This window comes from Phaethon aethereus (assembly GCF_964289735.1).
Source record: "Phaethon aethereus genome assembly, chromosome: 1".
Lineage (NCBI taxonomy): Eukaryota > Metazoa > Chordata > Aves > Phaethontiformes > Phaethontidae > Phaethon > Phaethon aethereus.
In genome coordinates this window covers 204,951,721-204,976,889 of record NC_138575.1, presented here as the reverse complement: position 1 = coordinate 204,976,889, position 25,169 = coordinate 204,951,721, and the positions used below count along the sequence as shown (strand labels likewise).

The 25,169-nt window shown below is 41.1% G+C and overlaps 1 protein-coding gene across 1 annotated transcript in view; it reads right to left on the bottom strand.

Moving 5' to 3' along the window:
* Positions 1–6,242: 6,242 nt before the first annotated feature.
* Positions 6,243–25,169, bottom strand: part of CWF19L2 (CWF19 like cell cycle control factor 2) — an 86,094-nt gene continuing 67,167 nt past the window's right edge. The window contains exons 13-18 of the mRNA XM_082014221.1: positions 20,390–20,602; positions 19,083–19,199; positions 12,539–12,694; positions 11,094–11,174; positions 7,335–7,436; positions 6,243–6,410 (exon numbers count right to left, since the gene is read on the bottom strand). Coding sequence (XP_081870347.1) covers positions 6,270–6,410; positions 7,335–7,436; positions 11,094–11,174; positions 12,539–12,694; positions 19,083–19,199; positions 20,390–20,602 — 810 coding nt within the window. The 3' untranslated portion in view covers positions 6,243–6,269. The remainder of the gene's footprint in view (positions 6,411–7,334; positions 7,437–11,093; positions 11,175–12,538; positions 12,695–19,082; positions 19,200–20,389; positions 20,603–25,169) is intronic.

Here is a 25,169-nt window from a genome sequence, read left to right as displayed (position 1 = left end):
GCCTTGACCTCAACCAACTACTGGTAATGGATAAGAATAATGATGCCATAGCAGTGCTTGCACTTCATAGCTAATGGTGTGGTACAAATTCATGGTACTTTCCTTGAATTGAGCAAAAATAATAACCTCAAAATGCACGTCCTTAATATGAAGACAACTGCCTCATGCTTCAGGCAGCTTTCTACAGCAACCACATGGGCCTGGGGAATACCAGGTTGAATAGTACAGTCTAGGAAAAAGCAAAGAAGAATCACAGAATCACAGAATCACTAGGTTGGAAAGGACCTTCAAGATCATCAAGTCCAACCATTAATCCAGCGCCACCATGTCCCCTAAACCATGTCCTGAAGTGCCACATCCACACGTTTTTTGAACACTTCCAGAGATGGCGACTCCACCACCTCCCTGGGCAGCCTGTTCCAATGCCTGACCACTCTCTCGGTGAAGAAATTTTTCCTAATATCCAGTCTAAACCTCCCCGGCACAACTTGAGGCCATTTCCTCTTGTCCTATCGCTAGTTACTTGGGAGAAGAGACCAACACCCACCTCACCACAACCCCCTTTCAGGTAGTTGTAGAGAGCGATAAGGTCTCCTCTCAGCCTCCTCTTCTCCAGAAGGAACAACCCCAGTACCCTCAAGCCGCTCCCCATAAAACTTGTGCTCCAGACCCCTCACCAGCTTTGTTGCCCTTCTCTGGACACGCTCCAGCACCTCAACATCCTTCTTGTAGTGAGGGGCCCAAAACTGAACACAGTATTCAAGGTGCAGCCTCACCAGTGCCGAGTACAGGGGCACGATCACTTCCCTACTCCTGGCCACACTATTCCTGATACAGGCCAGGACGCTGTTGGCCTTCTTGGCCACCTGGGCACACTGCCGGCTCATGTTCAGCCGGCTGTCAACCAGCACCCCCAGGTCCCTTTCCGCCGGGCTGCTCTCCAGCCACTCCTCCCCAAGCCTGTAGCGTTGCATGGGGTTGTTGTGGCCCAAGTGCAGGACCCTGCACTTGGCCTTATTAAACCTCATACAATTGACCTGTGCCCATCAATCCAGCCTGTCCAGATCCCTCTGCAGAGCAGATCAACACTCCCACCCAACTTGGTGTCATCTGCAAACTTACTGAGGGTGCACTCGATTCCCTCATCCAGATCATTTATAAAGAAAGTGAACATCTCACATGATCCTGTTTAGCTCATCTTCCCCAAGACAGACCCGGGCTGGGATCTTCAAGGTATCAAGGCCTGAGGCAGGTGATCTGCTCGACTATAGCATCCATCCTGGTTCTCTCTGGAGTGACAAACAATTGAATAAAATGCTCTGGAGTCTGACTTCCTGCTCAGACCTCACCCAGAGCTTGACTGAGCAACGGTAATGGTGTTACGCTGGTGCAACATGCCTTCCCTGAAACTGCTGAAAGACCTGGAATGCAGGTCAGAGGATGCAATTCCTTCAGGACAGCAAGGAAATACAAAGGAGAGGAGTACTCAGAGTAGGAAAAAGCTGACTCGATAGCAGGGAAACATTGTATTTTATGCCAGGCACTGAGTAGAATCATAGAACAGCTTGGGTTGGAAGGGACCGTTTAAGGTCATCTAGTCCAACCCCCCTGCAATGAGCAGGGACATCTTCAACTAGATCAGGTTGCTCAGAGCCCCGTCCAACCTGGCCTGGAATGTTTCCAGCAATGGGGCATCTAGCACCTCTCTGGGCCACCTGTGACAGTGTTTCACCACCTTCATTGTCAAAAATCCCTTCCTTAGATTGTCTAAATCTACTCTCTTTTAGTCCAAAACCATTACCCCTTGTCCTATCGCAACAGGCCCCGACAAAAAAGTCTATCCTCATCTTTCTTATCAGTCCCCTTGAAGTACTGGAAGGCTGCAATAAGGTGTCCCCAGAGCCTTCGATTCTCCAGGCTGAACAACCCCAGCTCTCTCAGCCTGTCCTCACAGGAGAGGTGTTCCATCCCTCTGATCATTTTGATGGCCCTCCCCTGGACCCACTCCAACAGGTCCATGTCTTTCCTGTGCTGAGGGCTCCAGAGCTGTATGCAGGACTCCAGGCGGGGTCTTACCAGAGCAGAGGGGCAGAATCACCTCCCTCGACCTGCTGGCCACGCTGCTTTGGATGGAGCCCAGGAGTAGAAGAGTAGCAGCAGATATTACGTGTAAGAATCTTCCTGTCTGACAGGACAGGACATGAATATGTTCTAACACCTGTTAGATCACACACATAGATTCACTTAAAGACAGAAGTCCCTTTTCCTCCCTGGTTACACCAAAGAGTACATAGGAGTACATTTACAGCAATGTTCAGAAATGCAGCTTCCGATCTCTGTTCTCCCTAAAAACACCTGAATTTCCATTTTCCACCTCTTCGTGCCAAAAGAATTTAGGTATTGGGTATGTTTCCAGATGAAGGAGGTCTATTTAAAGTATTTTAATATTTATAAGAGTAATGACTGAAGTCTAAGTGTACCATGCCTTCCGCAAAAGTGACCTAACAAGCTGTGCTCACTCTCATGGTCTCATGAATATTTAGAGGTACTTATGAAGAGGAATAGCTTAACCTGAAGATATGCACATCTGGTCTGTGACCATTTACAAGAAGATACTATTCTCAGTGTACGTGGTAAGCACAGTCTCCCATTCTGAAAACTTTTAATAGGATAAGACACATTTTCCTGTATCACTAGCTTGAGACTGTTACCCTTCCTCCAAATTTCAGAGCCCTTTCTGGTGAAAAGAGTATCAGTAGTTTTGCTGAAACCAGAATAATAAAAACGTGAAAACGTGCACAGACCATGAGTCAGAGAGGAAGACTTTTCTATGTACAAGTTAGATAATCCTTTGTGAAACACAGCACATCCCTTGAGGAACACAAATTTTGAGCAGAAGTGATATCATTTAGAAAAACTGCATCTCCAGCATAGCACTGGATGAAGACTTTTCTGTGGCCTTAAAAGACAAGGCACCTCTGCTCCTTCCCGGCTACCCTCCAGGGGGGCAGAGGAGACCAGAGGCAACATACACTTTCAGAGAAAAATCACTTTTAGTCATGCTTTACACCACCAAAGACAGCACTTTACCTAAACTCGCTTCAGCGTTACCACGTTCTCAGAAACTACTAGCAGCTACTATTTCATGTCCTATTTGTTCTGTAATCTCCCCAGTAGCCTAAGGAAGATCAAAACTTACTGGAGAACAGTAGAACTGTCCCTTTTATCCATGGCTTTGTGGTGAAAAATAATAATACAAATCAGAAATTAAATCACTAAAATTATCATGACAGCTTATTTTTAAGTTATTTTTCTTGCAGTGACACAAATTTACAAAGATCCTACTGAAAATAATTCACAACAGTAGATTTCTACCTCTATCAGACTTATTTGCCAAAATGGCAAAAAAAAACCCCCAAATTACTAGCTTTTCCAGAAAGTTGCAAAAGACCACCAAGGGACTAGAAACAAACACTCATTCAACCCTGTAATATTTAGTGATCCATTTCTTAATCTGAGCAGCTCACAACAGGTAACAGGCCTGTACAGGGTAACGGTTCAGCAGGAAAAGAGCGGGAAGGACATTGGCCACACTCGCGCAATGCCTTAACCTCTGCTACGCTGAGGGCCTCCGTTTGCCACTCAGAGCCTTTCCCTGTAGCACTGCAGTCTTCTGCTTGCAAGTTTGCAGCCTTTCCCTTATGCACTGGGAGGATGCTGTGGCAATGTTTTCATCCTTGTCCTTCTGCCCTCCTGTTCTCCCAGCTCCGCACTTGCAAAGCCCAAGCCCGCTATGTCAGGTTTCCCGTGGAAAGTGATGGACATTGATGAGATAATCTCCCTTTCCCAACCCCTCACCTCCATTTTATAACTTTTACACAAGAGAAAAAACTAGTAAATAACACGGGAAACAGCAGTCCTTCAAACAGCAGACAGACATTTCTCAGGAACATGCAGGCACAAAGCTTAACAACCAATTAACGTGCAACTCTTGCGTTAGCACGTTAGCGTGCTCCAATCAGTGCTAACAGCATCACAAGCAAGAACAACCAGCAGGGAGATTCCCAATGAAAACTATAATGTTATTATCAGAAAAGTACTGTGGCAGACCGCTTCCTGCACTAGAAAAGGATGCCCAGGGAAGAAGAGTCACCTGGGGAGATCCTCAAGATGATCATCTTCTTTTCTGGACATAGGAGAGTGTTTTTCCCTAAGGGTCCTCACCACTCCTCACTTCTTTTTCATTGTCATTGTAAGTAACTGTTACCATTAAAACTGCCATTTGCCAACATCTATGGACTGTCTCATAGAATCACAGAATCTATAGGTTGGAAGGGACCTTTTAAGGTCATCTAGCCCAACCCCCCTGCAGTGAGCAGGGACATCTTCAACCACATCAGGTAGCTCAGGGCCCCATCCAACCTGACCTTGAATGTTTACCGGGACGGGGCATCTACCACCTCCCTGGGGAAATATATGCCAGTGTTTCACCACCCTCATTGTCAAAAATTCTTTCCTTAGATCTTGTCTAAATCTACTCTCTTTTAATTTAAAACCATTGTTCCTTGTCCTGTCGCAACAGGCACTGACAAAAAGTCTGTCCCCATCTTTCTCATGAGCCCCCTTGAAGTACTGGAAGGCTGCAATAAGGCCTCCCCAGAGCCTTCTCTTCTCCAGGCTCAACCACTCCAACTCTCTCAGCCTGTCCTCACAGGAGAGGTGTTCCATCCCTCTGATCAACTTTGTGGCCTCCTCTGGACCCGCTCCAACAGGTCCATGTCTTTCCTGTGCTGAGGGCTCCAGAGCTGGACGCAGGACGCAGGACCCCATAGCGGAGCAGAGGGACAGAATCACCTCCCTTGACCTACTGGCCATGCTGCTTTGGATGCAACCCAGGAGACAGTTGGTCCTCTGGGCTGCAAGCGCACATTGCCAGCTCATGTCCAGCTTTTCATCCACTAGGACCCCCAAGTCCTTCTCAGCAGGGCTGCTCTCAATCCCTTCATCCCCCAGCCTGTACCGATAGAGGGAGTTGCCCCGACACAGGTGCAGGACCCTGCACCTGGTCTTCTTCAACCTCATGAGGTTCACTCGGGCCCATTCCTCAAGTTTGTTCAGGTCCCTCTGGATGGCATTCCATCCCCCAGGCTTGCCAACTGCACCATTCAGCTTGGTGTCATCTGCAAACTTGCTGAGCATGCACTCAATCCCACTGTCTATGTCATTGATGAAGATATTAAAGAGTATTGGTCCCAATACAGACCCTTGAGGGACACCGCTTGTCACCAATCTCCATCTGGACATTGAGACATTGCCAAGTTCAGCTCTAACCACGCCTTGGCCCTCCTCACCTCACCCCAACACAACAGCATCCCTGTTCTCATCCCAAGATACCTGTCCCTGATTCATGCCTGTGCATTTCCTTCCTGCCCTTTAGTTTGCCCATCAGGTCTCCACTCAGCCATGCTGGCCTCTTGCCTTCCTTTCCCATTTCTTACACTTGGGGACTGAGAGCTCTTGCACTCTTTGGAAAGCGTCCTTAAAGATCTGCCAGCTCTCTTCTGCATCCTTGTCCCCAAGGGCAGTTTCCCAGGGGGTCCTATTGACTAACTCCCTGAAGACCTGGAAGTTTGCTTTTATCATCATTTGTGCAACAGGTCACCTTGAAAATACTTCATATTGAAAGAAAGTACAGAAAATTTTTAATTCTTGTGCAGGGGGGCAGCAGCAGTTTTATAAATCACATCATACTTGAGCATTTGTATTACTGCAATGACTTCAACTTAAAGAACACAAGGACTCAAAATCAGAAAATAATTTTCTGTACAGCTTCCTTCTGCAATAATGTATTTGTATTAATCAAAATGTTCTTAAAGTTTACACCACCTCCTATAAAAACTAATGGTGATAATTAAGCATTGGTTCTACGCTAAATACAATATCAAAAAAAATCAATTGCTGCAAAGATTATAAAACTTCAAAAGCAGAAGCTATATTTTGAAGAATTCCAATAGCCACATGGGTATTCTTCTTTTGGCTCAACTTAAAAAATGAAAAACTAAAAACACTGTACACTTGTGGTTTGTAAGGTTCACAGGTTCATGTGATCCACACAGTGTCTAAACCAGAAAAACGTATACAGCAATTAAACAATATCCTTGGTTTTAAAATATATTAGCAATACGTAACAAACTGATGTTATTCTTAACAAATGAAATATCCTTTAATATAATTTATGGCTTATATAGTCCTTGACTGCAGGGATGCACTCATTCTTTCTTTTTAGTAAAGTCATATGGTTTCCACCACTGTGCAAACTGCAACACCTTCTTCCTCTGATCCTCAAAGTTCTGCCTGATTCCTTTTCTCCAGAGCCGCGGTTCCAAGTCCAGCATGCCACCAATAATTTCCTTTGCAAATAGAACAAAGGTAGATAATGATAAATGCAAAATTATCATATTACTTAACACCATTTTACCATAGGCTATAGAAATATCTATTTTGAAATTATGACATTATTTATAACTGTTTGTCACTCAACTGCTAGTTATTAAAACTGGAAATTCTGAAAAATATACCAATTCAAAAATCAGAACTGTAGTTGTTAGATGGTTGCCTCAGCAAAATTCTTTTAAGTACAGCATAGTAATGCACTGCATAAATATCCTACCATTGCAAGACTGTTAATATATTAGTACATTAGTGACTAAAAAGAGGGAAGTTCAGAAAAAAGAAAGCTGCCCACTTTGCTCTTAACTCTTCTTGAAATAAGTTATATTTCTCCTCAATTACTCTTACTGTTTTTGCAATATTGACTCTTTCAATAAATGATTGCTGTGACATAATAAAGAAAGGAAGATTTTATTGCAGCTCTTCCTGTATATACTATACTCTCTATACTACATGGAGTAATTTAACCACACATGTATTATACTAGGAGTTGTCTCTGAGTTTGTATGTGTATGCACCCTAATTTATACAAGCAGAAGCCAGTACACCTATGACAACACTATGGTCATGAGAAACTTTTTTTTATTCTTCCTTCTTAAATAGATGCAAGTATTTTTCATCTATTAGCCTATCCGTCAAATATCTCGAATTCCTATTAATTCAAAAGAAACATGGATCTAGAATCACATTCTGAGTATCAGCCAGTGAAGAAATCCATTATACCTTTATTCAACAAGCTATGTTATAATGACTTACCAAGAACAGCCAGCTAATAAATTGGGATAAGGTACATCAAAGTGACTGTTCTGGTAGCATCTGTTTTAATTACTTAAATTTTTCAAAAGAGAGTATAATTGACAAATTGATCTTTCACATGACAGTACCTTTCCAAAGTAATGAGGGAACTTGTGTTGATCTTCAATGACATGAGCAAATCCTCCTTGAAGGCCGAAGTCCACAGAAAAGTACGGTAAACCTTTAGGAACCTATACACACAAAACCACATTTTTAGATGTTTAACAGACTGTAGGCACTCAGTTCACCTCCCCACAACTTAATGAATTTGCAAGTGGTTTTACAGTTGATAGTATCACATTTTATTTTAAATCACCTCTCAAACCAAGTATGTGTAGTATAAAATTGCAACAGAGAAACAGGAAAACAAACAGGCAAGGGGACAGAACAGCACACAACAACTAGATAAAGAGACACCGAAAAGATGATTGCTGGGTGGCAGAACCTCCAGAGGACACTGCTGCTGCAGCAGCAGGTAAGAGATGGGGAGGGACCAGGCAGCAGCAGGCACACTGAGCAAATGCCTTCCTGACCCCACGCCTCTGAATTACATGGGTTGAGTAGAAATTTTAAGACAACCACCAGCAAGTTGCATTTATTAAAGATAAGGTGTAGTGTGATAACAGGAAATACTTACCCAGAGGAAACAGTGACACTCAGGGGAGTGTCACAGTGGAGAATACACTACCAGAAAGCCCTGCTACATGACTGGAAGTTATCACTAACTTGCTGAACCTGATATTTTAATAATTCAGTCAGCCTACAGAGGAGTGCTGGTTATCCTGCCACAAGGAAAGACCCTTCATTCTGACAGTGAGAAGGGCCTCAAAAGTGGATTCATTTATTGCTACATATTGCAAGTAATTTCTGCTGCTTCACTGCAACAAGTTATTTTCCACTCATTTAATTGTCAAGGATGTTCCTGTACAGATAAGATTTACAAAGCCTCAAATTCATAAGTATTTCTTCTGCTACAGTCCAAATAACTGTGCAATTTTCACAAGGTATGTTCCATATACTGCTTGAAAACTCACTCTAAAAATAATTAAGATTTAATATAGAGGGGCAATGTAGCATAGCAAGAAACATAAAGCACTTTAAATGAACTAAAAAAAAAAAAGAATCATTAAATAATGAAAAAAATTAGTCAGCAGGTGACCCTTCAAGGAAAATGTCAGCTTTATCTTATTTGTATCTAGCAATATATCAGGTCTGGCTGGGATGGAGTTCATTTTTTTCACTGCAGCTGGTATGGTGCTGTGTTATAGACTGGTGACTAAACCAGTGTTGATAACGCACCAGTGCTTTGGCTATTGCTGACCAGTGCTTGCTGCTGGGTCAGCTCTCCTGGCTGCGTCCTCTCCCAGCCCATTGCCCACCCCCAGGTCCCTCGCTGCGGGGAGCAGCGCGAGAAGCAGAGAAGGCCTGATGCTGTGTGAGGGCTAGATGCTTAGGCTTTGCCTCTGGACACTACAGTCCCAGTTTCTGCAAACAGTCCATCCACTAGATGATGTCTCAGCCACATCTGACCCTCATTCCAGACATCACCATCTCCTAATACAACTCTCCAACTTTCCAAACCTCTTCTCAGTCTCTAAACTATAGTCTCGTATCTTCCTGAAGGCTACAGGCATTTCTTTTACCCTAAAATAATGTTAAAATCACACAACTGTGTAACAATTTAAACTCAGATACAGTTTATTAATTTAAGGAAATTCTGTGACTTAATCTGAAAACTGGCCTACCTTTAAATGGGTATATAATACAATCACAAAAATGTATGGCTGAGAAGATTCTTAAAGAAATCAAATGTACTGGTGCTCTACCATATGGCAAGAAAATTATACTTTATTTATTTGTGACAGATGTTGGCTTTCCCTGTTACAAAACACCAATGAGCAGAAGATATCCAAAACATACTTATTTTGTTTTCTGTTTACATTGACCTTCAGTTTAACGTATTCCCTAAGTCCTTGCTACAAATTAATTTAATTCCTTCTTGTCTGCACCCAAAAGTGCTAGCGAACAACTAAGTATTATCTTCTTTACAACAATCTCCTATATATAGAAAACTACCATTACAGCCCTTTTCATTCAGTCTTTTCTTTCCTAGACTACACAACCCCTAAACCAGTTTCTTTTAGTTAAGTTTTCTAAGCTATGCTCTCCTACTCTGTAAGTGTCTTAAAACGCTGTGCCCAAAACCAGATCCAAATTTTCCAGGTGAAGCCTCACCACTTTGAAATAAGGTGACCCATAACTCCCATTACATTTATATGGCATTTTAGCTTATGTGGCACAATAAAATTTTGTCTTTTTGCTACATTTAATACCACTGTTGGTTTAGTTCGAGAGTAATCACAATATACAAAACTTCTACTACACAGCCACCCAATCCCTTACTCTTCTGCATTTGATTTCTCCCTCTTTGTCATATCTGGCTTCATGTCTCATTATTAAAACTCACCTCCTCTGCAGCCCTGCCGAGGAGGACTTGGGGGTACTGGTGGATGAAAAGCTGGACATGAGCCAGCAATGCACACTCACAGCCCAGAGGGCCAACCGTGTGCTGGGCTGCACCCAAAGCAGCGTGGCCAGCAGATCGAGGGAGGTGATTCTGCCCCTCTGCTCCGCTATGGGGAGACCCCACCTGCAGTCCTGTGTCCAGCTCTGTAGCCCTCAGCACAGGGAAGGCATGGACCTGTTGGAGCGGGTCCAGGGGAGGGCCATCAAAATGATCAGAGGGATGGAACACCTCTCCTGTGAGGACAGGCTGAAAGAGTTGGGGTTGTTCAGCCTGGAGAAGGGAAGGCTCCGGGGAGACCTTATTGCAGCCTTCCAGTACTTCAAGGGGACTGATAAGAAAGATGAGGATAGACTTTTTTGTCAGGGCCTGTTGCGATAGGACAAGGGGTAATGGTTTTAGACTAAAAGATGGTAGATATAGACAAGACCTAAGGAAGGAATTTTTGACAACAAGGGTGGTGAACCACTGTCACAGGTGGCCCAGAGAGGTGCTAGATGCCCCATTGCTGGAAACATTCTAGGCCAGGTTGGACAGGGCTCTGAGCAACCTGATCTGGTTGAAGAAGTCCCTGCTCATTGCAGGGGGGTTGGACTAGATGACCTTAAAAGGTTCCTTCCAACCCAAACTATTCTATGATTCTGTGGTTCTCCTAAACTACGATTTTTTTAGTGCGTATTAAGTGCTATATTTACTAAAAGACACTTTCAGAAGTTAACTATTGTCACTACACAGTTGTAAACTTCTTGTGGTAAACTCTATATACTACACATCTTTCACTTTAATATTAAAAAGCTAGAACAATCTTTGAACCTAACAGTTTCAGCATCATTCCTTTAAGATTTGTATATACAAAGATATTTCTGTTTAGTATGCAGGAGATAGATATTCACCTATTTTAGAAAAAAAGACTAATAATACTATTTATATTTTTGCTTCATAAACTTAGCAACAGAAAATGCTGTTACAGGTCAATGAAAAAGACGCTTCATATTTTTTCCAGGAAAGTAATTTGCAAATCTTTGATGATGCACCTTAATTCTTAAAGTTAATCAAGGAAATTATGCTGGTACATGTCCTCAAAGTGCCAGCTTTGTTCTCAACCAATGCTTGCAGCTCACCAGTTGTTGAAATAAATGGGAATCTTTTCCCTAATGTCAGTTAAGAGTTCAGTCACTCTTAATTCTCATCATGCCTATGGCATCTCCTGATGCACTAATCTAACTGTGTTCCTTTTCTTCTTTCTTTGAAACAGTTAATAACAAAAAAAGATGAGATAAATTTGCTGAGAAATTCAGTGATTTCAATACATTTCATTACTTACAGATTTCCGAATATCTTTTGAAGAAAGATCAATTAACTTCTTGTTCACGGACCACTCTTCATCAGACTCCATTATAGCTTTCTGTAAAATTATTGTATCTAAATGTGAAAATAGTCCCTCATACAATAAGCAAAGAACTAACTTTCCAATGTCATGAAGTCATTGCTCTGCAAGTACCAATTACTTCTTAACAAAGTAACTTTATTTTTGGCAATCTTTCTGATTTCCAGAACTTACTTACTTTATAAAGGCACCATCTTCAAGCTCACTTAATTCTGTTCCTTTTTTTTTTTTTTTAAACTTAACTTTTGCCTGACACAAATTGTCTCTAGTAAGTTTCAACTAAAAGGTCACGTTCTCTTTTTACTAAGCTTATAGAAAAACTCTTATGAATTCATTACGTGATATTAGGCTTTTTTTTTTTTTTTAAACACTAAAAGGAGAATCCAGGTTAGGAGGCTGATTGCGCTTAAAAATCTTTAAAGCTCCCTCTGTATCCTCCATGGTACAGAAGTGGGTATAGTGTAGCACAGTACCTTTTAAATTTCATTTGCTATGTATTTTAATGGTGGAAATGTCTGAAAGAAAGTTTTATGCAAAGACATTGCATTAAATCTTGTACGTCATCTTTCCTTTAGTATTTAGACAAAACACAAGTTTTACCAGCACTTGAAGCATAGCAATGAAATAACCCAGGTGGAGAGTTTCAAATGTGGTAAGTTACTGCATTGCTGTTCGACATGCTGAGTGCTCCACTTCACCAAAAACCAATCACACTATTTATCTCCAGAAAACAGAAATAATATTTCAAAGAGCAAATAAAACAATTTACTTATAAAAGGCAAATCATGATCCAGTTGCTGAAAGGCCTCAGTTCCAGGCAGAAGCTTCAATGAGCCTTCCCTTACAGGGTCAGTGGAAAGAAATCGGAAAAGCTATAGAAGAAGTCTCTATCATGCTGTCTAATGTTCATCAGAGACCTAAGACATACATAAAATTTGGGCTTACTGAAATAAAGTGGGGATGAAACATTACATGTTGGTATTTCTTAAGACAGTTGAGATTATTTTCTCATTTTATGCTTGCCAAGGCACATGTATGGAGTTTTAAGTTTATATACAGGACTTAAGTGAGAAGTATTGCAATCTTTACAGCATTTCAAGAAACTACAATTGTTTCATCTTCTTCCAGTATTTGTCAGTGCAGTCAGACTTGAGGCAACTGCACAGTGACATACAGCTCGTCCACTGACTATGTGAAAAACAGAATTACCTCACAGGGCCTGTTTTAAGATCAAGGAATAGGATCAAAGAATATATCAAGAAGAAGGATCAAAGAATCCATCTTTTCAAAAAGAGTACTTGAACATCAAAAAAAGTTTTCCAGAAATAGATGAATTATGATAAATACATTAAAATAACCTAAGGAAAAACATTTTTGTGTACCTTAAAGTAGATTGGAGCCACATCTCCTACTTCTTTTGGAAGAGGAATGCATTCGTATACCATGTGATACCGTTTCTTCATACTCATGTTTGTTTCTAGGAAAACGCAGTCCAAGTCTTTAGCTTCAAACATTTTCACCAACGCATTTCGGAACATCTATTTAAAGAAAAAAAATTTTTTGAATTAACTTTTCAAAGCTTTCAGATATAATATTTTACAGTATTTCCCTAACATACAATATTCATAATAAACTCCTAATAAAATGGGTAACAGCAGCAATCATAGTAGGAAAATTCCATATTATTCAACAATTTAATATGAACTATATTTGCTATGATACAAACATAAGAAGTCTAGAAAACTATTGTGAAATATGCATTATAATTAACACTAGAAACTCAGTTTTAATAAATACTGCATATTTTTACAGTTGAAATTAAAAATATGTTGAACTTCATACCTGTGATGCTCTATAAAACAACATAGCTTTAACACTTGGTCCCAAGCTTGCAATTTCTAAGAAGGTAATTTCTTGGCTTGTCTTGACTACAGATACCATTATGCTTTCACTACTTCTTCCAATTACACAGTTTTTAAACAAAAAAAATCCCAAAACCAGTGTCAAGGCCCTGCACACACCCAACAGGCTCTACAGCCTCTTTGACCTACCAGGACTCCAGCTGCCCGTGCAGATGGGCAGCTCTGACATGGAGCAGCAGGAAGCTGGGATCAGGCACAGTGGAAAGGGCTGGGGAAAAAAATGAGCTGTGAGAAGTGAGGCCTGGCCCCCCCTTCATTCAGAGGCTACAGTTCAGCTCAGGATCTCACTTTTGGTCCTTGCCAGAGAAAGTTTCAGGGATGCCTGTGCCCAGCCATGTGCCTGGCTGATCTTGACCCTGACTTGCTCACTTGACCTTGAACCTAATTCGTCACTGCAGAATTGTCTGGCCATCACTGGGCTGTGGCTGACCCTGTCTACCCTCATGGGACCTGCTCTCTTCTCCTGCCTTGGGTACCACGGGACTGCGTCTTGTCAGTGAGGTGACTTCCCCCACCTGCCTTGCCTGTCACCTTCCACCCTTGACTTGCCTCCCCCTGTGGTGCAGCCCGCTCTCACTGCTCCCTGACTCTTGGCAGTTGGTATTTGCATCCAAGATATGCAAGAGCATCATTCTATAGCTTACAAGGTAGATGCTGAACTAAGTTATCAAGCACAAGGGATGATTTTCTTAGCAGGGCATGTAGCGATAGGACAAGGGATAATGGTTTTAGACTAAAAGAAGGGTAGATTTAGACTAAATAGAAGGAAGAAATTTTTCACAATGATCTAAGGAAGAAATTTTTGACAATGAGGTTGGTGAAACACTGGCCCAGGTTTCCCAGAGAGGTGGTAGATGCCCCCTCCCTGGAAACATTCACGGTCAGGTTGGACGGGGCTCTGAGCAACCTGATTTAGTTGAAGATGAGCCTGCAGGGGGGTTGGACTAGATGACCTTTGAAGGTCCCTTCCAGCCCAAAGATTCTATGTTTCTATGATTTCTGAGACTCATTCAGACTCATTTGAAAATGCACAAAAGATATTTGTGACAGGGTGAATGTTTCCAAAAGTGTCTCAAGATCTTGAAAACTGCTTTTTTAAAATTAAGGTCTTGGTATTATACATGCTCCCTATACCATTTCCACAGCATAAGCCAAGAAATCACTGAAACTCTATGAGCCTCATAGACCACAGGTACCGTAGCTCTATGACTCACATAAATTCATAGGTTGTCCTTTTTGCGTTGATTTTTTTTTTTTAATTCACAACACTTAGAAGTACAAACAACACGATTAAAAGGCTAATCCCATCTAAAGGTTTAAAATTTCTATCTTAATGTAAATGGAGAGTTGATGTATCAAACAAGCATAAGCAAATACACAAATTCATAAATATCAGCAAGTACTGAAGTAAAATAGATGGGGAATAAATCGCTATCAGGTTTTCAATGCAACAGGACTAGAAATTGAGCTCTGTTCCCCCTATCCCTTTTTCATCTTGCACAGTATGAATCAAACTAAAAGTCTAAGAAACTTGGCCAAATATATATCTTAACCAGGTATTTAAGCTCTCCAAAGCAGGCCCTTGTGTCCTGAATTTTTTCTCACAAACAAGTTGCTCCATGCTGTGACAAGAAAATGCTACCACCACTCCCGTAACACAACCGATGAAACACAGCTAGAAGATACTGCCCAGCAAATAGATCGCTGTGCCATGACTGATATGGGACTTCACTGCGCAGAGCGACAGACAACTCTGAATTAATAGCTTGGTTTCTTCTCCCCCTCACCCCAGCCCCCAGACCTCTACTTCTGAAATACACCAAAGCAAGTAACTGTGGTGAGTTAAGAGAAACATTAACCCAAATGTTGGGAAGGACTATTACTTACAGTTGCTACCCTGCAATATCAACTGAAATACAAATTCACTGAAAAGCCCAGAATATCTGCAGATGTTAGCTAACATTTCCCAGACTTCAATTCCTTATTTTAAATAGATTGCACTTTTCCTCCAAATTCTGAGCAGGCCAAAACATGGATAATTAGCACTGGAAAGGACAAAACCATTCATAAGAGTAAGTAAGAGGGTTTGGCTTATGCTCAGATGCTCATGACTGATACATACAACAGTTCAGGCAATACAGAACATGTAAAGATTTATATCTTTTCATATTTAAAAAAGTACATGCATATTTACTTTGGCAAGTGAGCACATCAGTCTAAAACACACAATATGCTAAATTCAAGTGCCTGAAGGCATACAGAACCCTTCTTGCTTTATTCTAACATATCTTAAAAAAAAAAATCCCAGTAAAAATACTTAGCTAAAGCATGTGCTCAATACAAGATTTTATGAATATTTAAAGTATGCTAATTGTTTTTCCTCAACAGCAATATAAAATATGGCTTTGGCATAAGAAAGTTAGTTTAATCACTGAGTAAATGTATGTTTATACTCCTGCTAAAGCCTTCCAGACTCCTCCTACTCAATTACATAGAAGCTGGGAAGGAAGAAAAAAAAAAAAAAAACTTTGTCCATCACCTCCCGAAGTACTTTGTTGCAAAGAAATGTTTTAACTGTCTATAAATATATTCACAGAGTCAATGGATAATGGTTTTACCAACTAGTTATATATTCTAGCAAGGAAAAGACTAGCATTGAATACAGGAAACTGCATTTCCTTATCTTTTCTTTATCCTATTTTCTTTCTGATACAAAATTAGAAAAATTATCATCTATTTAGTTAAAAGTGGTTAGGATAAATCAAAGATAAAGAATAGACATATTTATCACTTTCTCCATGCTCCATTGTTCTTCCTGATCCCTACTTGTTGAACTTCTTTGCTTCTTATCCAACTTTCTTAGGCATTTCTGTCACACACAAAAAAAATCCTTTCCCTTCCTGCTTGGAAGGAGCATAATTTCCTAGGAAACACTGATTACATCTGCCATGAGAATCAATGTGGGGAGCAAATTTGGAAAGTCAGAAAATCCATATGCCAGGCTTGAGGCATAGACTCACAAAAATCACAAGAATAGTTTGGGTTGGAAGGGACCTTTTAAGGTCATCTAGTCCAACCCCCCTGCAGTAAGCAGGGACATCTTCAACCACACCAGGTTGCTCAGAGCCCCATCCAACCTGGCCTGGAATGTTTCCAGCAATGGGGCATCTACCACCTCTCTGGGCAACCTGTGACAGTGGTTCACCACCCTCGTTGTCAAAAATTTCTTCCTTAGATTTAGTCTGAATCTACCTTCTTTCAGTTTAAAACCATTACCCCTTGTCCTATCACAACAGGCCCTGACAAAAAGTCTGTCCCTATCTGATCAGCTTATCAGCTCCCTTGAAGTACTGGAAGGCTGCAACAAGGTCTCCATAGAGCCTTTTCTTCTCCAGGCTCAGCAACCCCAACTCTCTCAGCCTGTTCTCATAGGAGAGGTGTTCCATCCCTCTGAGCATTTTTGTGGCCTCCTCTGGACCTGCTCCAACAGGTCCATGTCTTCCCTGTGCTGAGGGCTCCAGAGCTGGATGCAGGACTGCAGGCGGGGTCTCCCCATAGGAATCACCTCCCTCAACCTACTGGCCATGCTGCTTTGGATGCAGCCCAGGAGACGGTTGGCCCTCTGGGCTGCAAGCGCACATTGCCAGCTCATGTCCAGCTTTTCATCCACTAGGACCCCCAAGTCCTTCTCAGCAGGACTGCTCTCAGTCCCTTCATCCCCCTGCCTGTATTGATAGCAGGGATTGCCCTGACACCAGTGCAGGACCCTGCACTTGGCCTTGTTGAACTTCATGAGGTTCACACGGGCCCATTCCTCAAGCTTGTCCAGGTCCCTTCTGGATGGCATCCCATCCCCCAGGCATGCCAACTGCACCACTCAGCTTGGTGTCATCTGCAAACTTGCTGAGGATGCACTCAATCTCACTCTCTATGTCACTGATGAAGATATTACTGAGTACTGGTCCCAATATGGTCACGACTCGTCACCAATCTCCATCTGGACATTGAGCCACTGACCACTACCCTCTGGATATGACCATCCAACCAATTCCTCATCCACCCAACAGTCCACCCATCAAATCCCTCTCTCTCCAATTTAAAGAGAAGGATGTTTTGGGGGACTGTGTCAAAGGCCTTACAGAAGGCCAGATAAAAGATATCCATAGCTCTTCCCTTGCCCACTGATGTGGTCAGTCCATCCTAGAAGGCTGGTCAGGCAGGACTTGCCCTTGGTAAAGCTATGCTGACTGTCTTGAGTCACCTCCCTGTCCTGCATGTGCCTTAGCACAGCTTCTAGGAGGATCTGCTCCATGATCTCCCCAGGCACAGAGGTGAGGCTGAGGGGTCGGTAGTTTCTAGGATCCTCCTCGCTACCCTTTTTAAAAATGGGTGCAATGTTTCCCTTTTCCAGTCTCCAGGGACTTCACCTGACTGCTACGACTCTTCAAGTATCATGGAGAATGGCCTGGCAACTACATTAGCCCAATCCCTCAGAACTCTGGGATGTGTCTCAGCAGGTCCCATAGACTTGTGCATCTTCAGGTTCCTCAGGTGGTCTTGAACCTGATCTTCTCTTACAGTGGGAGAGACTTTGCTCCTCCAGTCCCTGTCTTGCAGTCCAACCCCTCGAGAGGTGTGGGAAGAGAGATGGCCAGTGAAGGTCAAGGCAACGAAGTCTTTGAATACCTCAGCCTTCTCTTCCTCCATTGTTACCAGTTTGCCAGTCTTGCTCATCAATGGGGGTACACTTTCTTTGACCTTCCTTTTCTGGCTGACATACCTAAAGAAGCCCTTCTTCTTATTCTTTGCATGCCTTGCCAAGTTTAGCTCTAGCCATGCCTTGGTCTTCCTGACCTCACCCCAACACAACCAGGCAGCATCCCTGTATTCTTCCCAGGATACCTGTCCCTGCTTCCACTGCCTGTGCATTTCCTTCTTGCCCTTTAGTTTGACCAGCAGGTCTCCACTCAGCCATGCTGGCCTCTTGCCCCAGTTTCTTACACTTGGGGATCAAGAGCTCTTCCAGTCTATGGAAAGCGTCCTTAAAGATCTGCCAGCTCTGTTCTGCTCCCTTGTCCCTGAGGGCAGTTTCCCAGGGGGTCCTATTGACTAACTCCCTGATCAACATTATTTAAACCATTTCAAAGTGATGAATTAACATACTTTAAATCTAAGCAACTGCAAGGAACAAAGCCTTTCTCTAGTCTGAAATAGTATCCACTATTTTGATATAAGAGGTTGCAAGTTGTTTTCTTCTTGTAATAATCCTGATGGCAGCGGCGGAGAGGGCAATCACTGTCAATCTCTTATGCAGAACCTTGTTACGCACCTCCCTTGATTTTCCTTTTCCAAAAAAAAACAGAACTCAGAACTTTCAAAATGTCTTCATATGCGAGTTGGTAAGCATGACCCATCATGCTTGGCACTTTGTTCTAATAATTCTTTTCAAAAAAGTAGGCAATTGGATTCTAACAGGGACCTCACTGATTTAAAGAATGTGATCTCTCAATTGACATCCACCCAAAACCCATACTAGCGTAAAAAACCTGAAGATATGTAAACAACATATCTTCAATTTGTCCTTCATTATAAGTAATCTTTCTGCCCTGACAATCCTTTTCTTTTCCTTGGCACTCCCAAGGAAATCCTAACTGCCAAGCCAGTTATTCCACTTTCTGTAAGGTATCGGCTGTACCTACATCACCCCCAAGAGGTGTTCCTCTAACCTGGTTTCAAAGACTTCCAACAACAGATGTTCTGCAGCATTCCAGGCAACATTTTCTAGTGCTTATAAACGAGAACTTTTCTTCAGTGTTTACCCTGCATCTCCCTTTTTCCATTTTTGAGCACTAATTTTCATCCATAATGCAAGGATGTTCTGCCCCTTAGTGGAATCAGAAAAGAGCTGCCAGGCTGAAAATTATGAAAATACGTACTTACGACAAGTATATTATTTTTCAAAACAACGTTATTGTAAAAAACACGAGACATTTTCTCAGCTGACCTGGACTTCTTCCCAGATGTCTTCATCCAAAAGAGTGGCTGCAGTAAGATGCTGTAGAGGGGCTATCAGGCAGTGACCTTCAGTAAGGGACTGGTTGCTTGGTAGAGACAAGTAAACCTATAAAAAGTGAACAAAAACAGAAGAACCCATTTTTCTAGTGTTAAAAACCTTCCCATTGCTAAGGCTAAGGAATACATCATTTGCTAAAATTCAAACCAACAGAAGGCATTACCTTCTAATTACCGCAAGGTATTAGTAATTCTAGTGGTTTTAAAAGGTCCCACTATCCATCAGTAGCTCAAATGAACTAGTAGCATCCAGACAGCAGCTCCACCAAGGCAGTAGCATCAGCCTTACAGACCAACCGGTATCCTAACTATTATGAAATCAGAATGTTCAGTTCATTACAATACATTTTTTATACATAGATATCTATATCTGTATGCATTTTTAATAAAATATATATACATGCATACAGATATAGGTGTATCTCTGTGTATGTATCTACTACATATATAAACACACACATATATATACAGATTATACAAACACACAGATATATAAACATATATATAATGCATACAGATATGTATGTTTTAATATATATATAAAAATCTATCTATATAAAAAAATCAGTGCAATGTACTATAATAAGTATCTATGTGTTTAATTCCTTGGCCTATATAAAGTTTCAAATCAAATGAAAAACATCAATAATAAATTAAGACTTTGGAGAAACAATGACCAAAAAAGCCTATACTGAAGCATTTCCTGTTATAAATCCAAATATTAATGCAACTTTTAAAAGCATTAACAGAAACAAGAAGGTTCCCCATACCAAACTTCTGTCTATATTCAAAGGATTTTCAAAGCATAAAAAAAGATATTTTCAAAGGCTTAAAAATGGAATTCTCCACTTAATTTTCTTTGTTATCATTGAGATACAATTCTTCACCAGTCCAGATTTCCTCCAGTGGAGTGTGATTTAGTCTTCCACAAATACACCTACAGTCTATAATCTCAGCACTCAGATCTTTTATTATTGCTCCCGTCTTCCACAAATTCACAAATCTGAAGTTCTGATTTCAGCAATTAGCTTTATAATTCATGACAGATTTAGATCTTTTTCTCCCTCACCCTTGAGGAATTTGTGAAATCAATTGGAAGGGCAAGGAAAATAAGATGCAGAACAATAAATCATTTCATAGAAGCAATTTTGTTGTTAATCTTAGGCACTCTATCATTAACACTGTCTTCCTTTATTTCTTTTTTATTTTTACATTTGTGTTAAATTGCTATTTTCTTACCTTGGTGCCAATTGCAATAATAAGATGTTTAGAAAGTTCACTGCTATCAAAGCAGTATGGGCACTTTTCCATGCGTGCAGTAAGCTGCTGGTGCTCGTGTATTGCTTTTCTTCTTTGTATTTCTTCCTCTTCCCCACTGCGCGCTCTTTTGGCTGCTTTGGAAACAAACATGTCATCCAGAGTGTAGTACTCTCTGTCAGTTTTTTCCATGAACTGAAAAGATACACAGAAAAAATGCATGTACATATAAATAAGCAAGAAAAAATACTTAGCTCTTTGTAGCATCCTTTACTGAGAAAAGCATAAAGTACGTGAGCAGTAGCTTTGCTTCCTTCCACATGGCATCTGCAGCACATGCAGGCATCAGGTACATCTCCCGAGAGATGTCATACACAATCTTAGACAGAACAGATATTAAAATATAGATGGGTGACAGCAGTGATGAGTATATTACTATATTCCATCTCAAGTTAAGGGCTAGGTATTTCAATATTATCTTGACAAAACTTCAGCTTTAAACAGATGATAATATATGATTTAAAAAATTGTGCATGTAATTTATTTCAGTCTTCCTCCTCTTCCTCCTCCTCTCGTTTTACAACTATCACTATCCATTAAATCAACTCTTGTGAAATAACTAAACCATGACTCTGCAACTCATATTTATATTCTGTGAAAACATGCCCACAGTCATTCTTACCAAGTCAACACTACTAAGCCATTTTGTGAAGAAAACAGTCTTTGTCTTCAATATTTAGTCTTTCTTCAGTGCAACTGTTGCTAGATATGGATAATGAACACAATCAGCACATTACCAGAAACAAGGCTGAATGATCCACAGGTTTTCTGTTTGTTCATTAATTGCTACATTTCAGTTAAATGTGCCACATTTAGAAGAAACTCTGAAAACACTCAATTTGTTATGAAGACATGCTTGATGGTCAGTGGTATTTTACAGGATCTTAATAGTGGAAACCCACACAAACTGGCTACATCTCACCTAGATGATACTTGGGAGGGATGAAGTCTGTAGACAGGAACTGGAGGAACTGAAAGTGTTGCAAGGTGACAGAGGACATGGTAAGAAGGTGGGCTTACAGCAATAGGAGCAAAAGAATGAATGGAAAGGAAAGCAAGAGAAGTATGGGGGTCATGGGACTCAAAGCCAAATGACAGTAGATTCCACTAACTTTCATAACTCATGGAACACTTTTTTGTATTTATATATCATTAGGCTTTATCAATCTTTTTTTATTTTGATGACAAACAAATCCCATGACATCTTGCCTACATCAAGACTTAGTAAGTCTTAATTGTAAAGGCTAACTTTTTAAAGGACTTAGGAAAGTATTTCTCCATTTTCTGCTTTGGCTACTCTAAACAACTTTAAAATTATGCACCATTAAAACCCTAAACATTCAACACATATAGCTAAAGCAAATGTAAAAAGCATTCAAAAGAATTTTTTTCAGATTTTTCTCTTTAAATGAAATCCCACTGCTGCAATACTTTTGTGCTATACTTGACTGTAATTTTACCTTCAACAGTTTCAGTAATGTCCTTATCAAAATGACAGGGAGAAAAAAAACCAGTACACTACACAGATTTCTTGTTATTGGAGGTGCTGCTCCTTCAGAGTCTTGACAGATTTATGTATGAGTAGTTTTGCTCCAACAATTGCTAAGGAAATTGTAGAATTGCCTTCACAACAACTCCTCATGTGTTTTAGAATACTGACTGGGGTAGCCCTAGCAAAGGAGTAATGTTAAGTGAAGGTATTTTCAAGGCATACTGTCATAACTGAAATACAGTCTCAAATTAAAGAAAATTTTCCAAATATCCAAGGCATAGTTTGTGTAGATTATCTGATAGGAAAAGAAATTAAGACTTTATTCTATAGTGTAAATAAGTAACTTGCCCCTCGAAAACACAGACAACAGCTCTTGCTTTTCCTGAACACCGCAATTCTCTTAACACAGACCAATAGCTTTTTTTGTATATACTCAGTACTTTCATTACAGAATCACAGAATCACTAGGTTGGAAAGGACCTTTAAGATCATCAAGTCCAACCATTAATCCAGCACCACCATGTCCCCTAAACCATGTCCTGGAGCGCCACATCCACACGTTTTTTGAACACTTCCAGAGATGGCGACTCCACCACCTCCCTGGGCAGCCTGTTCCAATGCCTGACCACCCTCTCGGTGAAGAAATTTTTCCTAATATCCAATCTAAACCTCCCCTGGCGCAACTTGAGGCCATTTCCTCTTGTCCTATCACTAGTTACTTGGGAGAAGAGACCAACACCCTCGTCGCCACAACCCCCTTTCAGGTAGTTGTAGAGAGCGATAAGGTCTCCTCTCAGCCTTCTCTTCTCCACACTAAACAACCCCAGCTCCCTCAGCCGCTCCTCATAAGACTTGTGCTCCAGACCCCTCACCAGCTTCGTTGCCCTTCTCTGGACACGCTCCAGCACCTCAACATCCTTCTTGTAGTGAGGGGCCCAAAACTGAACACAGTATTCAAGGTGCGGCCTCACCAGTGCCGAGTACAGGGGCACGATCACTTCCCTACTCCTGATGGCCACACTATTGCTGATACAGGCCAGGACGCTGTTGGCCTTCTTGGCCACCTGGGCACACTGACGGCTCATGTTCAGCTGGCTGTCAACCAGCACCCCCAGGTCCCTTTCCGCCAGGCTGCTCTCCAGCAACTCCTCTCCAAGCCTGTAGCGTTGCATGGGGTTGTTGTGGCCAAAGTGCAGGACCCTGCACTTGGCCTTATTAAACCTCATACAGTTGGCCTCAGCCCATCGATCCAGCCTGTCCAGATCCCTCTGCAGAGCCCTCCTACCCTCCAGCAGATCAACACTCCCACTCAACTTGGTGTCATCTGCAAACTTACTGAGGGAGCACTCAATTCCCTCATCCAGATCATCAATAAAGATATTGAATAAGACCGGCCCCAGAACCGAGCCCTGGGGAACACCACTTGTGACCGGCCGCCAGCCGGATTTAACGCCGTTCACCACAACTCTCTGGGCTCGGCCATCCAGCCAGTTCCAACAACTGAGGAGCAGCCTCCTTAATATGACTTTATTTAGCTACAATACATTTAACTGCTTATGTGCATTTCTTACTGGAAACCACTGCAGACTAAAATCAACAGTTCAACAGTTCAATTCTGTTCTTATTCTCTTTTACTACAATGCTGTAATCTATATTTAAAATAAAGAGGAGATTCCTGAGCTGTAGAAAAAAATATTTAGTGGTTTGGGTGTCAAAAATCGAGTCTCTGTGCCTCTGTCATATAAGCATAAGGAAAGTAAAACTGTAGATTCAGTAGAAGAAACACCAATAAGTACTACCTACAGAATGGCACCATTTTGTTATAATGAAAAGTAAAGGTTTACCTTTTTTTACCTTTTTTTTTTTAATTAAAAAAATCTGCCATGAGAATGCAAATACACATGAAACAAGAACTGTCTGACTGGCTGGCAGTAGATGACAGACTACAAAGAAAAGGAAGAATGGAAATCAAAACAGCTTGGATATCAAGAATATCACATGCAGCACAGAATACTATTACTATTTTGCTTTGCTTGCACTTAGTCATAGTCATGGAAATTCCTGGTTTGTTATGCATGACCTTTTTTAAGAAGTAGTACTTTCCAAAACACCTTAAAAATATTCTACAGATCCTCTTACGCAAGTCCCTTATGTCACAAGAACACAAGTCAAGAATTCCGCCTAGTGCTGAAATAAATATTCATCTTATTAAATGGGCTGGATGATGTCTTTCTTCAACAGTGGATAAAGTGCTATATACACTAAGACACCTTGGACCCAAAAGAGAATGCTCACCTAAAAAACAGTAATGTTTAAAAAAGTAAAGTGCTATCTAAAGACCAGATTTGGTTTCTCCTGGTACAGTCATGACTACTAGAAGATCACTACATTTCAAATGGTAATTCAGTAAGACCAAAAAGAAATGATGTTACTGTTCTTCAGGAATTGTACTTTTCTGCATCATGTTTAACACAAACTGAAAAAATATTCATAATTCAACAACTCAAACCTAAGAGCAGGTCTGAAGCAATATAAAGTCCAATATATGACCTTGACTGGAGTCAATGAAAACAAGTGCAATTCAGGAGACTTAAAAAAACAAGCTACAAATGCAACAAAAAGAAGAAAAAGGAAAAACCCAAACCAACTAACCAGCCATTGGCAAAAGTTGGAGTCACCCAAAAGAATGGTGAAAAAGATTCCCCAGTTGCACCACAGAGTTCTCCTAGTGCTCCCTGGAAATTCAATGGTAGTGTTTCAGAATTCAAAATTGAAAGTCCTCAAACTGAAGGGAAACACTTCACTTCTAATATTACTAAACAGGCTATATACATAAGTGGAATTATGTGCATACATCACTCGTTCACTGTAAACTCCTAGTGCAGCCTGGATCCCACCCAAGGCCTCTGTGTCAGGCTAGAACAAGTCAGTGGAGAGTCTTACAACAAAACTTTGTATTTTTCCTGGAAGTAAAAAGATGTGTAGGAGAGTTCTTCATACAGCTATAGGCCACAGGAGCCAGACAACATTGCACTTCAGGTTTAAGATGTAATATATGTTGGTCAACAGAATTAGATGAAGCATATTGGGGAAGGAAGTAAAATAAACATGACATTACTTTGGAGAAGTAAAGGAACAAGAAAAGGTAGGTAGCAAAGCAGCATTTTGGGGAGAGAAGCCATAGTAAGAGGATAATTAGAGAAGGAGTAT